The sequence below is a fragment of the Pelodiscus sinensis genome, chromosome 5, assembly GCF_049634645.1.
Source record: "Pelodiscus sinensis isolate JC-2024 chromosome 5, ASM4963464v1, whole genome shotgun sequence".
In the NCBI taxonomy this organism is placed as follows: Eukaryota; Metazoa; Chordata; order Testudines; family Trionychidae; genus Pelodiscus; species Pelodiscus sinensis.
Genome location: NC_134715.1, coordinates 94403373 through 94426398, shown reverse-complemented (window position 1 = coordinate 94426398; position 23026 = coordinate 94403373). Strand labels below are relative to the sequence as shown.

The window sequence follows — 23026 nt, the reverse complement described above, 5'->3', positions numbered from 1 at the left end:
CCCCTTGAAAGCGCCACAGTGGCATTTCCAAGGGACAGTGCATTAGGAGCCGGGGATCAGCTGGGGAGTCCAGCTGATCACTGTTCCTCGGTTGCAAAGCTCCTTTGAAGCACTGGAGCTGCACTTCAAAGGGGCTTCGCAACGAGGAGCTGGGGATCAGCTGGGCACTCCAGCACTTCAAAGGGGCAGCGCAGCATTAATGCCTGCGATTAATGTGTTAAAAAAATGAACATGTTAAACCTGTCCTGCATTAGTCGCAGGCGTTAACGCAGGTCAATTGACAGTCCTAAAAAAAACCCATTACCTTATCACCTATATTGTCTCTTTGAAAAAAGCATGTAATTGAATTATAAACAAGGGTGCATCTACACTGCACCCTAAACTCAAAATAAGATATGCAATCTGTGCTACGCAAATTGCATATCTTATTTTGAATCTATTTTGAAATAGCTTATTTTGAAATTTGGCGCATCTAAACGGTGCCAAATTTCAAAATAACATGCTATTTCAAGCCATCCCTTATCCCTCATGCAATTAGGTTTACTGGGATGGAGAAATAGCATTTTGAAATAAGGGGTGGCTTGTGTAGATGTGGAGTAGCTATTTCAGGATACCTCCAGTATCCCAAAATAGCTATTCAGTGTAGACGAACTCCAAGAGAGGTACTGGAAGAGAGGAAAGAGAAGAAAGACAAGAAATATGGAATTAATTAAATTGTAGCATTATATTTAGAGGGAATTTGGTAAGGATACTCACACTGGTGAAGAAATATTCCTAAAAATGTCTTGGAGAGCCAAATGTGAAAACAAAAAAAACAAAAACAAAAACAAACAAAAAATTCAGTTGTAAGCATTTAGGGCCTGATTGTCTTTCAGTGCCCTGATACTTTGGCCTCAATGGGAGTAAAAACTACTCACCAGTATGGGTGAAGGGTTCCCAATCTGACCCTTAACCAGCGAAAAGCACCCCTCAACTTAAACCAGGCAGCTCAACTAATATTTAAAACAGATTTTTAAAACATAGAAAAATTGGATATAAAAATGTAGATTGGGATATAAAAAATGTATGTAAAATCTTTCAAATACATTAAACATATGAATTCAAACTAGAACCTGACTTGTAAAGATATAAGATTTATAAAGCACAAAAGACTTCAGAGAAAATACTAGCCTTTTACAAAGTTCTACTTTGATATATTTTGTGTAAAAGGTATTATATTCTTATAAATCTGAGTGTTCTAATGTCTTTATGAGCATTTTAGCCAAGGCAAACAACGGAATAGGATCACAATATTTTAAACATATTTTAACATTTGGATGTAGTTAACATATAGATCAGTCATGCAAAACCTATGCAGGTGAGTAGTTTGATTTAGGCATTGTCCCACTGCTCAGAGATTATTTATGTGACTAAAGTAACTTACTGCTTATGTTTTACCAGGATCAGTCTCTTAGTCAAAACATTTGATATCAAGTCACTTGAGAGCCTGCTTCTATTACACTGAATTCTGTGGCAAATGTTCCATTAACCTTAAGGATGTAGGAAGAACTGCACATCAAGTCTGATACAAACCACACTAAAGCCAATGGAAGTCTTTGAATTCAACTGGTTTTGGATCAGGCCTTTTCTACAATGAGCTCTGTGGGTGGATTCTTGTGCCTATATGAAGGCAGGGGTCTCCCTGTGTGACAGGAGTAAGGCCTAAGGATGTAGCTTTGTTCTAAAACCTAAACTATAAACAACTTATAATTTACTCCACATCAAAAACTACCCAATTTGTTCTTTATCAATAATGAAGTCTAATGGGATTTAATGTTCTTCACCAATAATGAAGTCTAATGGGAATTAGTGTTTTATGATTGACATAATACCCTGTTTCTACTTCATATTTCAATGTACATGACATCCCTTGGTATCCTGTTACTTTTATTGTTACATTCACATATTAAAATTTAAATTATTTAAAAATGTGTAACCAAATACCCTCCACATTAACTCAAACTTGTTTTAATATTGATATATTCTCATATAAAATAAGCACACTCCTTTTTGCTGAACTGTTCACTACCCCACCCTTTTTCTTAGCAACCTCATGTTATTTCACTTCATTGTCAGTGCTGCACATGAGCAATTCACAGGAGCTGAATCTAAGACAGGATGTGATACTATTCCTTCTAAAACAATATTCCCAATGAGTTAAAATGGGACAGCCTGGAGATCTTAATTAGGTTAAAGTGAGTGCCAAAAACCATCATAAAATGCAGCACTTCATGGCTAAAGTAGCAGAAAGCTATGATGAGGCAAAATCTCTTTAAGAAACTCTCATGGGAGAGTTGCAATGGGTACCAAACCAGCTACAACATAAAAAGGCCCTGTGAAGTCAGGGGCCCCATGCATCTGGCAGGAGCTTCCATTGTAGCAGGAATAATCATGATTTGCTTTGGGCTTCATGCTGCCTATCTTGCTAGAGCAGGGGGGAAAAAGCAGAGGATCTAGTCCAGCTAAACATTAGCCCCAGTAAAATACATAAGATGGAGCTCGTGCTGTTCCACAAATCACCTGTATCTCATTCAGTAAACTGTGATGAGCCTCAAGGGGCTGATCTATATTAGACAGATTACCTGTGGCTGACAATGAGAGCTAGCTGTGGGTGCAGCTGAACCATGGTAAACACAGGTGCACAAATGAGGAGGCAGGATGCAGAAAAAGAAAACCCAGCTTTGGCACCATTTCAGTAAACCGCAAGGTGGTTTTTTACGTTTATTTCTGCAATAATGCCGTGCACAGCTTGCCATTGACTACACTCACAGCTAAAGCATAATCCAACCCCACTTCTGCTTCACCTGTTGCTGACACCCATTTCTACCAACAGACCATTTTTCCAGCGTAGAGCAGACCAGAGAAATAAAGACTAACGTCTGAGGTGTTCTGCATATTCGCATTGCACCGATTTCAGCCCCAGGGAGAAAAAGATCCAGGTATGCGGGGGCCCTGTAATAAGTGGATACCAACACCATTTATACAAAACTAAGGGTGTATTGACTTAAATGTATCACATGCACCCCGTTACATACAATAAATAAGTTATATGTATACCACACAGCCTGCATGTATATCTCATGCATTATATATGTACCAAGAAAAAAAAATCTATAAAGAGCTACGCTTTGGAATATACCGAGATCCCTAAATACCAGCTGGGAGAAGAATCTGCAGCTTGTTTCCAAGAAGGGACCCACGAGCCGCGTGGGAGTATCATGTTAGGCTAATGCCTCCGGCCATTTGATGCCAAGTCCCTGCCTGTCTCTCTCTGGGAGGTTTCTCAACTCTGCAGATTGTGAAAGGTCCGCCGCCTGTGGCTGCTGCATTTCCCGCTGGGACCAATCCTCCTGTCTGGCTCACGGGCTGGGGCCGGATAGTCCAGCCCCGTGCGCGCGCGTGTCTGTCTCTGCGCCGCTCGCGTGTCTGCTGAAAGGTTTCCGCCGGATCAGCAAGCGGCTGCCGCCCAGCCAGCCGCCCCAACCTTTCTGAATATTTCATTGGCGCTGCCCGCCGGGGATGCCCCGCCGCTGACTGCTACAAAGGAGAGCGAGCTCGCGCGGAGCCGATTCCTGCCCCTTGCAGTCTCTCAAAGCGGGCTTTGATTCCTTCCTACAAACCACTGACCGATTTGGGAAATGAATCCCCTCTGCTGGAGCTGACCCGCTGGGGAGCCTGCCCAGATGCAATTCAAAAGCCAAGCAATCCCCAGGGCTCTCTCTGAACTCTTTAGTGACCAAGAGATGAGCCAGGAGCAGCTTTTCTATAAAAATCCCCGCCGGGGGCTGTGAAGCAGTTTGCGGAGGGAAGGGGTTGGCGATGCTGCTGAAGAAGAGTTGCAGGGGGAAAGGCCCCTTTTTGGACGCCGCAGCCCTTGATGCACGAGGAGGAAAATACCAACCAAGAGACTCCTAGTGTGTTCAGCTGCGCCCGAGCTCTCCTGCACGCCAGGAGCCTGCAGCAGGGAATCTCTGCAAACGCCCCGCGCGCTCCCTTCCCCGGGAAGTGTTACGGGGGCCAGCGGGCACGTTGTTGCCGCCTGGGCAGGTGCGGACTGAGCGTGGGCCACAGCCCACGGCGCCGGGCGGTGCTCGCGGACTGAGCTGGCAGAGCGCAGGCGGCAAGCCCGGGGAGAGGCGCGCCCTGGCGTGGTGGCTGCCCGCGGAGGTGCTCCCGGGGCTGGCAGCAATAGCGGAGCTGTGCGGCGCCGCCGCCGGGGCCGGGATTGTGGAGTCAGCGCTGCACGCTCAGCAGCGAGCCGGCACGAGCCCGGCGCATAAAGTTTCTTGCCACCTGCCCCTGCCTGCTGCCTCGCTCTGGGGGCGCCCTGAGCCGGGGCCAGCTCGAGCCCAGCTTGCCGCTGGTGACCTCCCGCTGCCGCCCGCTGCCGCACTGAGGACACGGGCGGCGGCCCAAGAGGAGCCCGCATGGCCTTTCCCAGCGCGCGGGTGGCGAGCGCGGCTGCTCCTGCCGCCACCGCGGCCCGGGGGCTGCTGTGAGCCGGGGCGGGGGCAGCCTCGGAGCTCGCCTGCGGAGCACTGCGGGGCCGAGCAGGCGGCGGCGGGAGATGTGGCCGGCGGGAGCGGCCGGCCGGCTGCCCTGCCCGCGGGACTCGGCGCTCCGGCGGGCGGCTTTCTCCGGGAACCTCTCGGCTCTGCCGTCTCACCTTGCGCCCAGCGGCAGGAGCGTCCGAGTCTTCATCAGCGCCAACCCCGAGGGTAAGTCGCCTGCGCCCGTCGGCTCGGCCGCCCTGTGCCCTCCCTCCCGGCGCGGCTCCGGGGGCTCGCGGCGGGGCCCGGGCAGTGCCAGCCTGGCCCCTTGGAGCACAGCTGAGAACCAGCCGCGGGGCTCGGCAGAAGTTGTGCTTGCCTGGGGGGGGCAGACATGTCCCGGCTGGCGGCGCTCGCCTGGGAAGGGCACCGGGGCGCCGCCAGCCAGCTCCCTGAGGGGGGCAGCAGCTCTTCCTCGCGCCAGGCTCTTCTCGGGATCGCGGCAGGGGCGAGCCCGCTCCGGCTGGCCTGGCGCTGCGGGGGAGCGGTGCGGTGTCCCGGAAAATGCTGGCGTCGGCTCAGGCCGCAGCTCACTTCCCAATAAATAGAAGAGGCGGTTCCGCGGCCATAGCAATGTCCGTCGCTACTGCCCTGGGGAGCAGGGTCTCCTCCTGGAGTTAGTGCTGCTTCCCCAGCTGAGCTCCGGCGCCTTCAGTCCAGTGTCAGTCACCAGAGCTCCCCAGCCCGGAGGAAGGTTGACATGGGCTGGCTCTTTATCGCCCCCTCCTCCCCCAAGTTCACTAAGCCGATCAGTCTGCCCTTGGCCGGGGGAGGGAGCGGGGAGCGCTGGGGTCTCTGCTGCTTTCCCCAGTGGTTGTGCAAGAAAGGAACAACTCTGGTGGCTGGCGTTAAGCCAGGATCATCTAGGATTTGTTCTTGTCAAGGGTGAAAGCTGAACCAAGGGGCAGCTACGAGAATAAAATGTCCGAGAGCAATCTTGCACTTACATTGCTAGATTGTGTATTTCACTGCCCTAAGTTATCTGAAGTTTAGCTCAGATTTTAGGAAACAGACCATTTCACTTAAAATATCACAGCCTATAGTTGATACAACCCCCTTTCTCGAGTAACACACAAACTAAAAACACAGCACCACGTGCTCTGTTTATTACAGTACGGATAATCTAATATACTGTGAGCTAAACATAGGGAAGTGACTACTCCAGACCGTGTCAAAAATAGGTAGTCTTGTCATGAAGGAGTGTGCAACAAAAAGTATCCTCAAATAAAATGACTATTTTAGGATGATTGCCTGATAAGGCAGTCTCATGTACACATTTCACAATATATTTCAATAAAGAGTAGATCATACACACTGATTAGTCTGAAATAGATTTTAAGGGGAACTCTTTCTCTATAGGTATTTCATGGAGCAGAAGCCTCAGTTACCACTTTGATCTTAATCCCTGTGTATTTACAAGGAAGTATTTCCATTGCAATCTACAGCCTTAGTTTAAAAACACTGCAACATCAGGCACTTGATTAGAAGTACTGAAACAATTAAGCAGCCTTTTCTCAGAAGCACAAAACATTCTGTCTTTAGAGCTGAAGAATTTAGCACACATGCAGGAGAAAGAGTTAATCTTACTCATAAATGTAGAATTAAAGTCGTTCACATTGATTTCTTTACAAAATCTAAACACTAAAAATAAGGAAAAAATAGATTAAGGCAGCCCCTTGACAAGAAACAATGCACTAATTTTGCCATACTTACTCCATGAACACTCTATTGCCTTCCCTAATGCACTAACTTAATTCAACAGTACTGTCAGCTTCAGTGCACGTAACAGAAAACTGAAAATCACTCTTAAAATGGCAAATGAATTTGAATAAAAACATAAATAGTTGTGTCGTTATGACTAGCAGAGTCATATTGGCCAAAATAAAATTCAACAAATAGTTTAAGAATAATATTATAATAACCATTTAAAATATTAGTCTCGGGGTAGCCGGATTAGTCTGTATCTGCAAAAATGAATTCTGTGGTACCTTAGGGTGCGTCTATACTGCAGTGTAACTCAAAATAAGATACGCAAGTTGAGCTATGCGAATTGCTAATCTTATTTCAATGCTATTTTGAAATAGCTTATTTCATTATCTGGCACTATCTACACAGCATCAAATTTTGAAATAAAAGGCTATTCAAAAACGTCCCTTAGTCCTTGTAGAATGGGATGTTGGAATAGTGAGCCCAAAATGATGGGCTTGCTGTGAAGACCCAGGATAACTATTTTGGGATACTCTAATATACTAAAATAGCATTGCAGTGTAGATGTACCTTTAGAGACTAACAGATTTATTAGGGCATACGCTTTAATGGATAAAACCCATTTAAATCTACAAGCTATGAATTCTATACAGAAAGAGTATGTATTTTAAATTTGGGAAGATATAATTGTATTCATGCATAAGATAAAGATTTAAACCTTACTAAAAGTATAAATATACTCTTTACTATGGAGCAACTGTGATTGTGATACATCCGTAATAACTATGATTAAAGATGTTTGATATCCCACCCTCCATTTGTCATATGGACTAGATATTTCTTGTTAAAAAGTTAATATATATAGGCTCATATATCACATTCAGCAGAATTGTTTCCTTAAATTGTTACTTTGACATATCCGTTAATAACCAAATCGAGATGTAGGAAGTAGTTTTGCCTCTGAGTGATTTATTTCAGTTCTGTTAACAGACTCAGCAAGATGCTATTGGATTGATTTACCCTTGGGTCATCTTCCCAAAATTTGCTTCACAACTGTAAGGGCTAGGTACATTCTCTCTCTTTTTTTTTTTTTTTTTTTTTATGAAAGCCCAAGAGAAGTTGACTAGTGTTATTGAGTGCCCAACCTGAGATACCTAAAAGGAATCTGATTTAGAAAAGAATAATGTCTGGCATGAATATCCTTTAAAGCTGAGGTGCCCAAAATCACTAGTCCCTTTGGAAAATTTTGACCTAGAGAATCCGTTTGGTGAGAAATATCCATCCATGAAAATATCTGATGGTCCTTCTAAAATATACAGATATAGCTATATATATTGTGTAAATTTAAATAAACTCTAAAAAGTCACTTGTGTTGGATTTAACTATAAACTAGAAGTTAGTTATTTTCACGTCTTAAAATAAATTCCTAAGTTTTTTCTAAAGTGATCCTTCAAAAAAATAAATACAAACGTAATTCCGAAAAATAACCCATTTGAAAATGCTTCAAATTCACTAATAGATTTTGGACCTGATCCTTGTGTGTTTGTTGGCTCAAAGCCTTGCTTGTTAATTTTCATGACATCTATTTGTGTACTCTGGGTTTGATCTCTCTGGTTTCTGAGCATTTCTGACAGACTTCAGTAGGAGTTGGAAGTGTACAGCATTTCATAAGACCTTGCAAACCAAGCCATCAAATAGTAAGTGCTGTGAGTTTAGGGACTTGAGCCAAGGTCCTTAGAGTTTTGGGAGCATCTAATAACCTCATTGGACCTTTGAAGATCTGGGTCACTCTGTATTCTGTTTCTGATTCAGCAAAGCCTAAAAGCAACATACTTAATTTGAACCATGTAAGGGGTTCCCTTAAATTATGAGCGTCTATTAAAGTAGGGTACATATGTAATTACTTCACTGAATCAGGGGTTCGATTCCTGTTTTAAATGCAATTTTCAATATATCCTTAACCTGGGAACTCTTATTGCACCTCCATAATACAGTTAACATAATATGCTGTGTGGTTTCCATTCACAGCTGGAAAAGATGTTCCTGTTCACATTTCTTGAACACTATTACACTGAATAATAATAGCAAACAACAATCATGGGTATGGCTAATTAGAAATAATACTGAGCTATAGAAGCTTTTTTTCTAGCTTATATGCATGATAATGTTGTTTTTTTAGTAGTTGATATGAACAGTGACCCTTGCTTCTTAAGTAGTTGATACTAATTGAACATTTTAGTGAAGTTGAAAAGAGTGATCTTCTAAATCAAGTTAAAGCTGCTTTAATCTAGGAAAAGGCTTTTATTTTAATGATGATGAAGTATTTTAAATAAATTTAAAATGCTGAATTGCAGAAAATTACATCCTTTCTTATTATCTAATTAAAAATGTCTTTATTTAAGGAGGAAACATTAGAAAATTGTTAACCTCAGTTTTATCAAGTATTTTTAGTTGTTTTAAAGTGATAAGGAAATAAATTTCATTTTCTCAATAGGAAGTTGCCATCTAGGAAGGAGTTCTGCAGAAAGGGATCTAGGGGTCATAGTGGACCACAATATGAATTATAGTGTGCCACTGTTCGGGAGAGAGAAGGGAGGGAGCAAACATCATTCTGGGATGAACTAACAGGGGTGCAGTAACCAGAATGCAAGTAGTAACTTTTCCACTCTACTCCATGCTAATTATGTCTCAACTGGAGTAGTGTGTCCATTTCTGGGTACCACATTTCAGGAAAGATGTGGAGAAATTGAAGAAAGACTAGAGAACAAGAATGATTAAAGATCTAGAAAACATTACCTATGAGGGAAGACTGAAATAAGTGGGTTTATTTAGTTTGAAAAAGAAAAGACTGAGAGAGGACATAAAAATGTCTTGTCAGGGTGGTTAAGCCCTGGAATAAATTGCTTTGGGAGATTGTGGAATATCCATCTATTATAGATTTTGAAGATTCCGGGAGTAGCCAACTTAGTCAACAGGATAAACTTTAAAAAAAATAGTCTGGTAGCACTTTAAATCCAAACATAAAAACTCTTCAAATATATAAACTTTAAAAAAAAGTCTGGTAGCACTTTAAAGACTAACAAAACATGTAGGTTTTGTTCTACTTCTTCAGATGAGCTTTCATGGGTCATCTGAAGAAGTGGGTCATGATACAATCTACATGTTTTGTTAGCCTTTAAAGTGTTACCAGACTATTTACTGTTTTTTTTAAGTTTGTATATTTGAAGAGTTTGTATGTTTGGATATGTTTGTGCAAAATAAAGTTATACTTCAGGATTACCTACCATACCAAATTTTGCATAAACAATCCTGCCACTTAAATTAGTTGAATGCACTACTTTTTACACTGAAAAAGACTGGGTGAAAGTTTGACATAATAATTTTTGTTTTTCATTTGAAAAAAAGTCATGACTATTATGATTAGAGGTCATAAAATATTTGCTAATAAAATTAAAATTGAGTCACCTGTTCAACTGTCAATTTAGAGCAAAGAAAATTTGTACTGTTGTATATCACACAATAATTCAAATTAGTTACAGAAAGAGTAATGGAATCTTTATGAGTTTCTGATTCAAATGTACTATGTATGGTAATTATACAATAAAATGAAAAGTAATGTTTGAGTTGAAATCCTACAAATTTAAAACTCTTCTTTTACTTCCCTTTTGCAAGCACATTAATTTAAAAAAATTACGTGTTTTTTTTAATTTCTTGAACTTTGCTATAAATGTAATCTATGCAAAATGACTTTGCCTGGTCAATAACAGGGCTCACCTGCTAGTTGGAGATATTTAAGAACAGGTTAGATAAAAATGTATCAGGTATGATTTACATGGTACTTGGTCCTGCTGCGAGTACAGGGAAATGGAATTGACCTCCAGAGGTCCCTTCCAGTTTTAGTATTCTATAATTCTATGAATATTTGGAATCTGTTACAAATTTATGTAGAAGAAATCTGTACAAAATTACAGCTTTTAATATAAAGTCAGCTTCTGTAAACATTTACTGTTTATTTCTGTAAACAGGGTTAACTCTTGTGACTCTTCCTTCTGTTAACACACAGCCCATATTAACAATACTTAGGTCTAAACTCTCATGTAATTCTAGCATACTTGGCTATGATGTTGTCATTTCATAGATTAAGCACATTCAGATGGTCTTTGTCAGTACTTGGACTGTAGGTTTTTCTAAAAGTGGAAAAGCTAAAAACTTTGTGGTGCTGGTGATGGAATAGGTGTCATAATGGGTCCCAGTTGAGCAGTATTATAGCATAATTAGGACGTTGGCTTCTGAAGATGTATTTTGAATGTCTACTCAATTTCAATGTTTGAAATCAAAATTCTGATAGCCTGCCTTAATTCAAAATTCTGTGGTGCTTTGAAAAAGCAGCATAACTGTGAATTAATCCTGGGGTATCTGAAATTCCATTTTTTAATAATTTTATTAACTAGGTTAACTGATGGGAACAACAGATCAGGCTTAACTTATTCTTCATTTTTTACTGTAAACAGCAGTGTCGATTTTATTGTGTTGCTACATTTCATGTCTGAAAAAAGCTGTATTTCAGTAGTGAACAAAGTGAAACCAATAACAAAGAATACATACAAAGTCAAATTTTGTATTCTTATACTTATGAATTGTCCTGTTAAAGACAGAGGCAATGATGACTTGCACTTATACATCATCCATGTGCATCTTCCTGCTGTGGATAAGGTGAGCAAATCCTATCTGCGGACTCAAGAGGGACTTAGAATCATAGGACTGTAAGAGACCTCAAGAGGTCATCGAGTCCAGCCCCCTGCCCTCAAGGCAGGACCAAGCTCTGTCTAACCATCCCTGACAGATGTCTATCTAACCTGTTCTTAAATATCTCCAGAGAGGGAGATTCCACCACCTCCCTTGGCAATTTATTCCAATATTTGACCACCCTGACAGTTAGGAATTTTTTCCTAATGTCCAATCTAAACCTCCCCTGCTGCACTTTAAGCCCATTACTCCTTGTCCTGTCCTCAGAAACCAAGAAGAACAAATTTTCTCCTTCCTCCTTGTGACACCCTTTTAGATATTTGAAAACCGCTATCATGTCCCCCCTTAATCTTCTTTTTTCCAAACTAAACAAGCCCAGTTCATGAAGCCTTGCTTCATAGGTCATGTTCTCTAGACCTTTAATCATCCTTGTCGCTCTTCTCTGTACCCTTTCCAATTTCTCCACATCTTTCTTGAAATGTGGCGCCCAGAACTGGACACAGTACTCCAGCTGAGGCCTAACTAGTGCAGAGTAGAGCGGCAGAATGACTTCACGAGTTTTGCTTACAACACACCTGTTGATACAACCTAGAATCATATTTGCTTTGTTTGCAGCAGCATCACACTGTTGACTCATATTCAACTTGTGGTCCACTATGACCTCTAGATCCCTTTCCGCCATGCTCCTTCCTAGACAGTCGCTTCCCATCTTGTATGTATGGAACTGATTGTTCCTTCCTAAGTGGAGCACTTTGCATTTCTCTTTATTAAACTTCATCCTGTTTACCTCTGACCATTTCTCTAACTTGCTAAGGTCATTTTGAATTATGTCCCTATCCTCCAAAGAAGTTGCAACCCCACCCAGTTTGGTATCATCTGCAAACTTAATAAGCATACTCTCTATCCCAATATCTACGTCATTGATGAAGATATTGAACAGTACGGGTCCCAAAACAGACCCTTGCGGAACTCCACTTGTTATCCCTTTCCAGCAGGATTTAGCACCGTTAACAACAACTCTCTAACTACGGTTATCCAGCCAATTATGCACCCACCTTATCGTGGCCCTATCTAAGTTATATTTGCCTAGTTTATCAATAAGAATATCATGCGAGACCGTATCAAATGCCTTACTAAAGTCTAGGTATATGACATCCACCGCTTCTCCCTTATCCACAAGGCTCGTTATCCTATCAAAGAAAGCTATCAGATTAGTTTGGCATGACTTGTTCTTCACAAACCCATGCTGGCTATTCCCTATCACTTTATTACCTTCCAAGTGTTTGCATATGATTTCCTTAATTACCTGCTCCATTATCTATAGTGCCTAGGACTTGTTAGCCTTCTGCTCAGGAATCAATTTCACGCTTGGTGTTTACTTTTGGGTCCATTTCCCTAAACCTGTAGATTTTTTTTTTAGATTTTTATGATTAACACTTCATACAGCAGCTTTGATATTTGGTAAATTATAAATTAGTTTATACAGCATAAGCAGAAACAGGTATGATAGATGAGGTTTGCTTTTTTAAACTCTTATAAAGAGTACTACTGACCTGTGCATCCTTTTTACTCAATAGTTGCTTAACGTTTTAGGTATTAAAGCCAAGTATAAGGAGGCTTGGCAGATTTTTTTTTTTTTTTTTTTGTAACTGACATATCAATGTTTATTCTAAGGATTTGTTTTTATTGTCTTCATATTACATTTTTAAAGTTGTGGGATATTATGGGCAAATCACAATGTGGGAGAAGAAAATTATTTAATGAGAGATGCTAAGATTCAAAAAAATATTTATAACTGTGAAAACATAAATTGGCAATATCACATCAAAATATACAAAGTTATGTCCTTATATCAAACTCCAAGTTCTCAAGCAGTATTTTGGTTACTTTGTCTCTGTACATTTTATTTGTGGAAATATTATTTTCATAGGTTTGTGTGTGTGTGGTGAAATCAATGTTAACCTACATTTACTGATTAAAAATCTAATCCTTCCAAGACTTGTTTTGTAAATTACAAAGATCATAAAACAAATCAGCTTTATCTCCTTTGAACTCTTAAACTAGGCCTTGATCCAACAAATCATATAAGTCAATGGGGACTATATCCTTGTTTAATGTTAAGCACCTGCTTATGGGCTTTACTGGATCAGAGCCCTGTTAACCTTAGTTGCTTTCACTAGAAAATGAATTTTGTACTATACTAGGGAAGTTGTGTAATTTGTGTTATTTTGTAATGTAAAACATTTATTTTAATCTCTAACAAGGACACTGATATGTCAGTTATTTGGGGAGGGGGGATGAATCAATGTAACCTTAACTATGGAACATTATAATAATGTTAGATAAAATGTCATTCAATATAAGGATTTAGGAGGCTTTACTAACCTCAAACAAAAGAGCAAGAAATCTCTCTCTCTCTCTCTCTCTCTCTCTCAAGATGACCAAAATGGCATATAGTAGTACAATGCAATCCATATTTTTATAATAATAAAAGATTTACCTAGTGCTGCTTAACCCAGTTAATTTTTTTGGGGGGGGGAATAAAATGAAAATGTACATGCTTCATTTAAATCATTACTTTGGTCCAGGATGCCCTGGGGAGAGGGAGCTACCCCAGACCTCTCACAGTAGCAGCTTGAGGCCAAATTAGAAGTGCCTCTCCATGACCACTGCAGCTCCAGCGGGCACAGCCAGGGGAGGGGAGCATGTCCCTTGTCTGTGGCAGGTCCCAATTTGTCTGCCTGCACTTTCCCCAGCCAGCATATCCCACTATGAATGGGCGGGAAGGGGGAGGAACAACAGACCAACTCTTCCCCCCCCCCACACACACACCCGACCCTCCCTAAAAGGTGCCTGGAGGGTGAAAGGTTCAGTGCTACAGCTGTCCTGGCCTGGCCCCTTTCACCTGCCTAATGATTCTGTCTCTCTCTTTTGTATGGTTCTCTGAGCAGCAATCCCATTCCAGGCATGTCCCAGTTTCCTGGCACAATCAAACACACACCCTACTTTAAGATATGATAAAAAGGAAGCTGCACACCAAATTTGCTGATCCTAGCTCTTACCATTTAAGAGGAATTCTTGAACCAACAGACTCAGACTAAACTATGTTGTAAGATAACACTAGAATTATTCTAAAATGTTTTCCATCTAATCTGAATATTCAAAAAGAAGTTTCTCATGATATTCTAGTATTTTTTCAGGTGATTAATCCCATTGAGTAGGGCTACTCTTCTGATAGAAAGTTGCAAAAATTAGTCTTCTGTGCATTATTATAATTGACTTTATCTGCTGTTTGAAACCTTTTCTGTGTGTGACAGAGAAATGAAATAGAATATGCATTTCTGTGGACATGCAATAGAACACATTTACTGCCACCAATGAACACATGGCTGGTAACTCACAGCTAATGAAGAATTACAATTGCACTAATTATGCTGTTCTTGCCATATGTTTCCCTTCTGTAACAGTCCCATTATGCTACTTTATTTTTACATGAAATGTTGATTTCCTTTTAAAAGAATACAAGTGACAAATCACACACAGAAGTTAAGAAAATACTTGTTAAAACAGATAACTGTGGTTCATTAGTCTGCCCCAAAATACTGCATGATCGTCTCTTCTATGAATTGCATCATAGGAATACTATATTTATAAAGAAAATTTTATGTAATCTGAAAGGAATTTATTTCTTGTCTAAAGAAAAACACAGATGTTCAAGTGTGTGAGATAGCAAGGGAGGTGTTGAAGAGATGTGGAGACAACTCCAGGACTTGTTTTATGTTGTGTCAGTTCCTGTTACCTGAAGTTATAGCTGTATATGGTTGTATGTGACACTTGTTATTGAGGTGTCTAATAGCTATAAAACAAACTATATTTGAAAAAGAACAGGTCGGTAGTATTAAAATTAGGAACTTTTAAAGTTCAGTGATCCAGAGTCAGAGAGTGGCAAATTTCAAATAATTGGATTTTTAAAAATAATAATTTGTAACAAATTCCCATTTCAGGCGGCTCAGAAATTGATAGAATCTCCTGTTCCAACCATACAAGGCAGGACTCAGTCTAAAAAGGTGGGTCTGCTGCTTAGGTTGGTGAAGGGAAGGTTTTGGGTGTGTTTACAATTGCAGCAGAATCTAGAACCTTGCTCTGGGTAAGCTGTACATTTCTTGAATGGCATGATGAAAGGGCTGTTCCAGAACTGGCACAAAGGGGGGTTCATTGCAGTGCAGATCCTTGGGTGTTAGTTTCCTTTGTGGGAAATGCTCATTAAGTGATGCAAAAGGATCATTGGACTGCAGTAGCTGTTGTGGGGAGACTTACTTCTCATGACCTCCTGTGCACCTGCTGAGTGCTCAGAGCATCTAACTTGGTGACTGGGCTAAGGATTTGGGTGTATGTTGAAAGTCATAATGGAGAAGTTTTTTGTTTTTGCCAGAAATGGCTAAACAGATTTTGCTGATGTGTGTCAAGTGTACACAGTGAAGAGGATCAACTGGGAAAGTGTTTTGGGACTTTTATAGAACTGTGAACTATTCAGTTCCTCTACTTCATTTGTTCTCCTACATCAGTGGTCCCCAACGTGGTGCCGCAGCGGCCATGGCGCCCGCTGCGGCATTTATGTGCACCCGCCGAATGATCTGGTCTGGCCCCGCCCCCAGCGCGGTGCATGCACAGTGCCGGCCCTGGGCACACAGTGCATGGGCGGCCCCTGCCCCGGGCGCATGGCACATGTGCAGTGCCAGCCCTGGGCGCACAGCGCATGGGAGGCCCCTGCGCTGGGCACGCGGTGCACGCATGGCCCCACCCCCGAATGCCCAGCGCATGAGCGGACCCGCCCCCGAATGCCCGGCAGCCCCAAAAGGTTGGGGACCACTGTCCTACATCTTTAGGAATGAAACAAGACCCTAAAACCAACCCACTTCCCTGCTCTGCACAATCCAAAAATAAAAGGAATGTGTGTGAGAGAGCTAAGAAACTGAAAAAAGGAGAATGATTGAAGTTGTAGTTGATCAAAATTGCAATAGTTCCTTCTTCTCTCTCTGTAATTCAGATGTCACTATCAAACATTCATATAGTAATTAGGTATATTCACTATCTAACTTTTTTTATGGAAACTGTAATTTTTTCTTTCCACTACAGCAAGAATAACAACATTAACCCCTTCTTCCCAAACACCTTCCCCTCAAAATATCAATCAAGTAATAAACAAGCATAATAATTTCAAAACAAAACATCAAACAAAAAATCCAAGCAGACATTTTACTCTGAAGAGAAAGAAGGGACAGAGGCTGTAGGAAGTTCACATAGACTGCACTACTGCTATTGACTGTGGGAGATGCTCACAGGCTACAGCAGTGGTGGGCAAGCTGCAGCCCATTGGGGTTCTATGTTAAGAACCCCACAAGACATTTTGTTTATCGTTTCCCATGCACACAGTTGCCAGATTCCGCTGGTTCAGTCAATGTAGTTTTTTTCCTTACTGGTATTATTAAAGTGGCATGCACATTAGAGATGTGAAAGTGTAACTGTGTACAATACATGGTTAACTGATGAGCCCAACTCATTGGTTAACCTTCACAGTCATGCAGGCTTCCGATGCGCACAGTTAGCTGGCTTAAAAGTTGGCTCCTCTGGGAAGCTGTCTGATCCACACATGCACTCATTGCTGCCTCCTATCAGAGGCAGCAGAGCATGTGGGGGAAAGATGGGAGCCAGTATGCACAGGGAGCTGGCTTAAAAGCTGACTCCCCGCACACACCAGCTCCTGGGAAGCCAGCTGCCATCTCGCATGTAACCGCTGAAATTTTCAGCAATTACATAGATGACTTATTTAAACACATTTTAACATCCCTAATGCGCATAAAGAAAGGGCTGATTGCACACACTATTGACTGAGAGCTGTGGACAGTCTCTGCATTAGGGATGTAAATGGTTAACCAGTTAACTGGGGCCTGCTGCAGGGAGCAAACGCTTCTGCCCAGTCAGAGCAGCCTCTGTCAGCAGTGGGCTGGGCTTGGATGCACCATGGGCAGAGGTGGAACAGCGGCCCACCCATGGTGGAGAGGTGCTCTCTTAAAATTTAATCACTTAACTAATTAAACAGGATTTTATGTCCCTATTCTCTGTCTAGTCAAAGTGCTGCTATGGTTCAGTCGGTTACCCCCCAGATTCTACGTACACAAATGCAGTTAGCAAAACTATCCTGTCACAGAAGACCATCTTGGTTATGATAATCTTGTGGCCCACTGAGATAAGAGGGTCACTCATGGGCAACCTAGCCTAGCAAGTGTGCTACATCGCTGGGCTACAGAAATGAGTACAGGCAGTCCCCGACTTACGCGGATCTGACTTATGTCGGATCCGCAGTTACGAACGGGGCTGCCCCGGAGTACACGGACTGCGGGACCTCGCGGTCCTGCCGCCCGTGTACTCCGGGGCTTTCTCTGCGTCTCCCTGGTCTGCAGACCAGGAAGACGCAGAGCAAAGCCGCGGAGGGGCTCGGGCAGCAGGGCAGCCCAGGCGCGCCTGGGCTGCCTCGCTGCCCGAGCCCCCCCGTGGCTTTGCAAAGCCTCGGAAGCCGGCAGCGGAGCAGCCCAGACGCCCCGTGGCTGTCCCGCTGCTGGCGTCCTCAGAGGCTTTGCTCCCCGTCTCCCTGGTCTGCTGGTCTCCAGCAGACCAGGGAGACGGGGAGCAAAGCCGCAGAGGACCCAGGCGGCAGGACCGCAGTGAGTCTCGGTCCACTGCCCTTGTCTTCCTGGTCTGCTGGGGTGGGGGGGGGGGGGCGCAGCTAGTACACTCCCCCCCCAGCAGTCTAGGCTTTTCTCCGGACGCCTGTGGCAGAGCAGCTGGGGTGCTGCCGGTTGGTCCCGCAGCGCCGCTCTGCGCGCTACTGGACCAACCCAGCAGCACCCCAGCTGCTCTGGTCCTGATTCAGCCGCTGCTGGTCAGTTTCAGCAGCGGCTGAATCAGGACGCCTGGGGCAGAGCAGATGGGGTGCTGCTGGGTTGGTCCAGTAGTGCCGAGGAGCGGCGCTACTGGAGCAACCCAGCAGCACCCCAGCTGCTCTGCCCCAGGCGTCCCCAAGTCAGCCGCTGCTGAAACTGACCAGCGCTGACTACAGGAAGCCCGAGGCAGAGTTGCTCTGCCCCGGGCTTCCTGGAATCAGCTGCTGATCAGTTTCAGCAGCAACTGACTTGGGGACGCTTGGGGTTCTTAAGTTGAATCTGTATGTAAGTCGGAACTGGCGGTCAGTTTCAGCAGCGGCTGAATCTGGACGCCAGTTCCGACTTACATACAGATTCAACTTAAGAACAAACCTACAGTCCCTATCTTGTACGTAACCCGGGGACTGCCTGTAGTACTATACAAGTCTAGATAAATAGATAATTCTGATAGTCGTCTTACTTGAGGGAGAGAAAATTTCTAAGGTTTTAATAATTAATGCTGTTCAGGTTCCAAAACTTTGCTTGAAAAATGTATATTTTCCAGACTCACCTATAGCACTGGAAAGACTATGTTGTTGGTTTTGAAAGCAGCCTTGGACATTAATTCTTGTAAAAACTGGATATTTATGTTCAGAGAATATTGGAGTTGCCCATCCAAACACAGTTATTGCTGAAGATGGAACTAAACTATTAAGCTGTTACTCAGATTTCTGCAGAATTTAAGGATATACATTAGGGTTGCTAATTTAGGTTAATTTAGTAATCAAGTAGTTGACAGAATTTTTATTGATTATGCGATAGGGAAAGGCAGCCCTGTTCTGTCCCAGCTCACACCAGGACCAACCCCCGCTGTGGTTCTGCAATTGAAAAGGCAGTAGGAACGGGGGCAGCCTGCCCCTGGCTCATACTGCCTTTTAAATTGTAGATCCACAGTAGGGTTTGATCCCCATGCAAGCCAGGACAGAACGGGTCCTGTCCGCCAGGGGTCCAAGTGGGAAGCTGGGAACCCTGTGGACACGGGCTACTTCACAAGCAGAACCCCCTGTCCATGGGAGATCCCGACTTCCCACTTGAACCCCCCACGGAAAGGGGTTGCTGCCGGAGCAACGTCCCCTATCCCCTCACGCTACTGCCTCTGATAGAGACAGAAGTGGGTGGAGGGGAGTAGAGACAGTGCTCGGTGAACCACTGAAACAGTCTCAGTCCATTAGGGATGCAAGGCATTTGATTTGTATACATAAGTTCCCGTTCCCCATACTCCAGATTGTTTGGATCTGTAGTTTTGATTCATCTTGTTACCATCAAAGAGAAAAAAAAATAACCTGGCAGAGTACTTGATTTTCTTTCTTACCACAATAACAGTTTGAAATGTTGCTTTATATCTTGACAAATATTAGCATACCAATCTTGGCTCCTGGTGTGAACAACTCTCTCACTGGTTTGTTTTGAAGTTCAGTGCCATGGACATGGATGTATTACACCAGAGTCTGCCTTTTCTTCTCCTTTTTTTTTTTTTTTTTTGGTCTCGTCGGAAGGGATTTGAGCTCCATACGTTCAATACAGATTCTAAGTGTGAGATTAGGAAACTGGAATTTCCAAGTGCAGATTCAATATTATTTTAAACTATAGTTTGAAAGGTACACCAATACAGTATGGATTTCACTCCTTATATCACTCTGTTTCAAAGTAAACAACATCAAAGTCTTTGCTCTCCAGATAGATGGGTGACTCTATCTAACATTTAGCAGTCAAGAAAAACATCACTGTCGCCACTCTGCACCAGTCTGAACTGGGAGAGCTCATACCCCCAAATTTGTTTTACATAAAAGATGAAATGGTGTCCTGAAAGTCCACCTCGCTCCCGCACCACAGTAATCCCTTCAGCCTCACCATGGTATGAGGACCCATTTTATGATGGTGTTGAATTAATGGGAAAGCCATAATGCACAGGCATATAAACTCTCTCCTTCCTGAGCAGCTCAACCTGCTAAGGAGCTGTTTCTTTCTCCATCTGATCTAGTGTATTGGGTTGACCTTTCTGTGTAATGATTGTCACACTGTAAAGCAGCTAATGATGCTTTTTAGGATTTGGGGCTTCTTATATGGCAAGGCTCAGTCTAAACACTGAAAAAGTCTCAATCAATGGTACTCACATTAGGGATGTAAGTGACTAGTCGACTACCCTATAAGCATATGCTTATCAGGTAGCTGAGTACTTGCCCCCTCCCACCCCCCCTCTGCCTCTGTCAGAGAGCAGCAGCAAGGGGCGGTGGAGCAAGAGTCAGTGCCGGGAGTAGCCAGCTTAAAAGATGGTTCCTCCAGCATTGTCTTGGGAGGGAGGGGCGGGAGGCAGAAGCATAGTGGGGGACCAGGAGCAAGTTGGGAATCAGCTGATTCCTGGCTCTCATCTGGTCCCTCTGCTGTGCCTCTGCCTTTTAAATGTATTAAGAACCTGACCACTGTTAATACATTTAAAAGACAGAGCTGCAGCTCCCAGGCTCGGAACTAACCCCACTACTGCTATGCAGTTCCCCCCTTATCAACTAATCGAGTAGTGAATGGAAATTCCATCGACTACTCAATTAGCTGATTACCCACAATTTAACATCCCTAACTCATATCATCTTGGATTCATCATAATGAAGAATTCAGCCCCTTTTGTGCAGTTACTGCATGTAAGCCAGCTGCTTGAGTCCTGGTTCCCTGTGTCAGCCGACGGTCAGGGGAGTGAGTGAGTGTGTGTGTGTGTGTGTGTGTGTGTGTGTGTATACACCCGAGACTTCAACTGCTGAGACCGGGGTCCCTTGCAGTGGGCAACCTGGAAGAGGTTGATGGGTGCCCCAATGAGTGTACAGGAAGAGCTTATTACACTTCAGATTTCAGCTGCTAGAATTCATAATTCCTTCGCAGCGGGCAGCCTCGGGGAGGCTGGGAAGTGCCCCAATGGATTTTGCCACCTGGGTGTGACACAAATCCAAATGCCCAAGCTCTTCCTATACTGTGTCTTAAGACTGGCTGAAGTTCTTTTAAATTGTGCCTGGTTCTGTTACAGCAACTGAAGGAGTCAGGTTAAAGCTTAAACAGTTACAGGTTTATTGAGGAAGCTTATAAATCATATGGTTACAATGGCTATTGCTCTATTTCTTAACTACTAGCAAAATATAGCTCTTAAAAATGGTTACAAAGAAGATAAAGATAGAAAAATAGAAATAATGGTACCAAGTAACAGCTTACTCTTTCTATGTGTACACTTAAGACAGAGGACCACATCCAGGTACAATTTTTACCCCCTTCTGTGCCTCTTGACTCCAGCATGTCAGGCCAGGACCGGTCCCTCAATTCCTAGGAAAGACAAAAATACGAGGTGGGCGTCCCCATAGAACCTCGGGAGGTCAAACACCTAACCCGACCAGCAGGTAGAGGGTAGAATGACACTCAAAAGAGAGTGTGCTGCTGTACCACCTTTATACTAATGGGGTCACGTATTTCTCTTTCTTATCTGTCATGCCAAATGGGGCTGGTCTGTCTTTTGTGAGACCAGTTCTTACAAGGGAGTTGTGAACTTAATTTACACTTGTAAGAGCAATAACTAAATTGGAATTACTGGGGATTCTTTTCTCAGTGGGAAATTCCTCTCCCAGGGACTGTGTGTGTGTTCAAATCAACATGGGTGCCAGCCAGGGCAGTTCTCGAAGCCTCGAAGCCAGCTTACTGACTTAATCGCTCTCTCTCCACATATCTGGTTTTTTCAGCTTCTCAGGATCAGATGAGCCAGCATAGACTATGCTGATTTTACTGCTCCTTCTCTGCCCTGTATGCTTCAGAGAGGCAAATAAGATGGATGATATTGGGGGTTAGTCTGTCTGGCTACACCCTGACCTGTGCTCAGGCCTGTAAGTAAGGGTTCATTGGTTCTGTTCAAACTACGGGCCCTGAGAGCAAGGCCGTCAGCAATACAAATACCATCACACTGAAAATAAGGCCTCAGGCCCTGATTCAGGGTGGGGCAGCCACAAATGCAGTCCCAAAGGGTACGTCTAAACTACATGGCTCTGTCGACAGAGCCATGTAGATGAGTTTACTCAAAAAAGGGAAATGAAGCGGCGATTTAAATCAAAATGGCCACCACGCCGTGCTGATCAGCTGTTTGTCGGCACAGCACAGCACGGCATTCTAGACGGGGATCTGCCGACCCCAGAACCCTTCATCGGCAGATCCTTATGCCTCGTGAAACAACAGGATCTGCCAATGAAGGGTTCTTGGGTTTGCAGATTCCCGTCTAGACTGCCCTGCTGTTCTGACAAACAGCTAATCGGCATAGCGTGGTGGCCATTTTGATTTAAATGAAGCGGCGATTATTTAAATTGCTGCTTCATTTCCCATTGTTTTCCTGCCTCATCTACATGGCTCCGTCAACAGAGCCATGTAGTCTAGACACACCCAAAGGTAGTATGCACCAGGCCCTGGTTCAGGGTGGGGTAGCCAAACAAACGCAGTTTCCCAGGCATGAGCGGGAAGACTGCCATTCGGTATGTGGGATGACAGGGGGGACACAGGCCCTCCCTACTTCACTGCATCCTGATTTAGGGCCCTAGCAGTGCCTTTGCTGCCACTAGGGTGAGCAGGGATCCAGTCTGCAACATGCTAACGCACTCTAAAGTTTTATTAGATCAGCCTGACAGTCATCAGATTCCCCTGGGCCACTTCCTAACTCCCCCATGGCAGCTACCTGGCTCCACGCTGACTGCTGGTTCTTAGGGTTGTGGTAGTCTGCACCGTGCGGCAGAGTAAAGAAGGTCTCCTCTTCGGAGCATGGGCCCAGCAGTCCAGGCCTGTCCTCAGCCTCTGCCAGGTCCTCAAGGCCCTTCTGACTTGGTAGCTCAGAGCAGGTCTCTGCTTGTTCCAGTGGCTCTGCTCTTAGTGAACTCCTGGGCTGGGCTTTTATCCTACCTGCCCTGCCCCTTGGCCTCCGAGGAGTAAAAGGAGCAGGACCTGGCTCGGTCTACCTGGGTTTGAAGAGGGGTTCTTTCCTCTTGGGGTCAG

At 43.7% G+C, this 23026-nt stretch overlaps 1 protein-coding gene across 1 annotated transcript in view; it reads left to right on the top strand.

Moving 5' to 3' along the window:
• The first annotated feature begins 3302 nt into the window (after positions 1–3302).
• The window catches only part of NWD2 (NACHT and WD repeat domain containing 2), a 133247-nt gene continuing 113523 nt past the window's right edge, over positions 3303–23026 (top strand). The window contains exon 1 of the mRNA XM_075930602.1: positions 3303–4757. Within this exon, the coding sequence (XP_075786717.1) occupies positions 4607–4757 (151 nt within the window). The 5' untranslated portion in view covers positions 3303–4606. The remainder of the gene's footprint in view (positions 4758–23026) is intronic.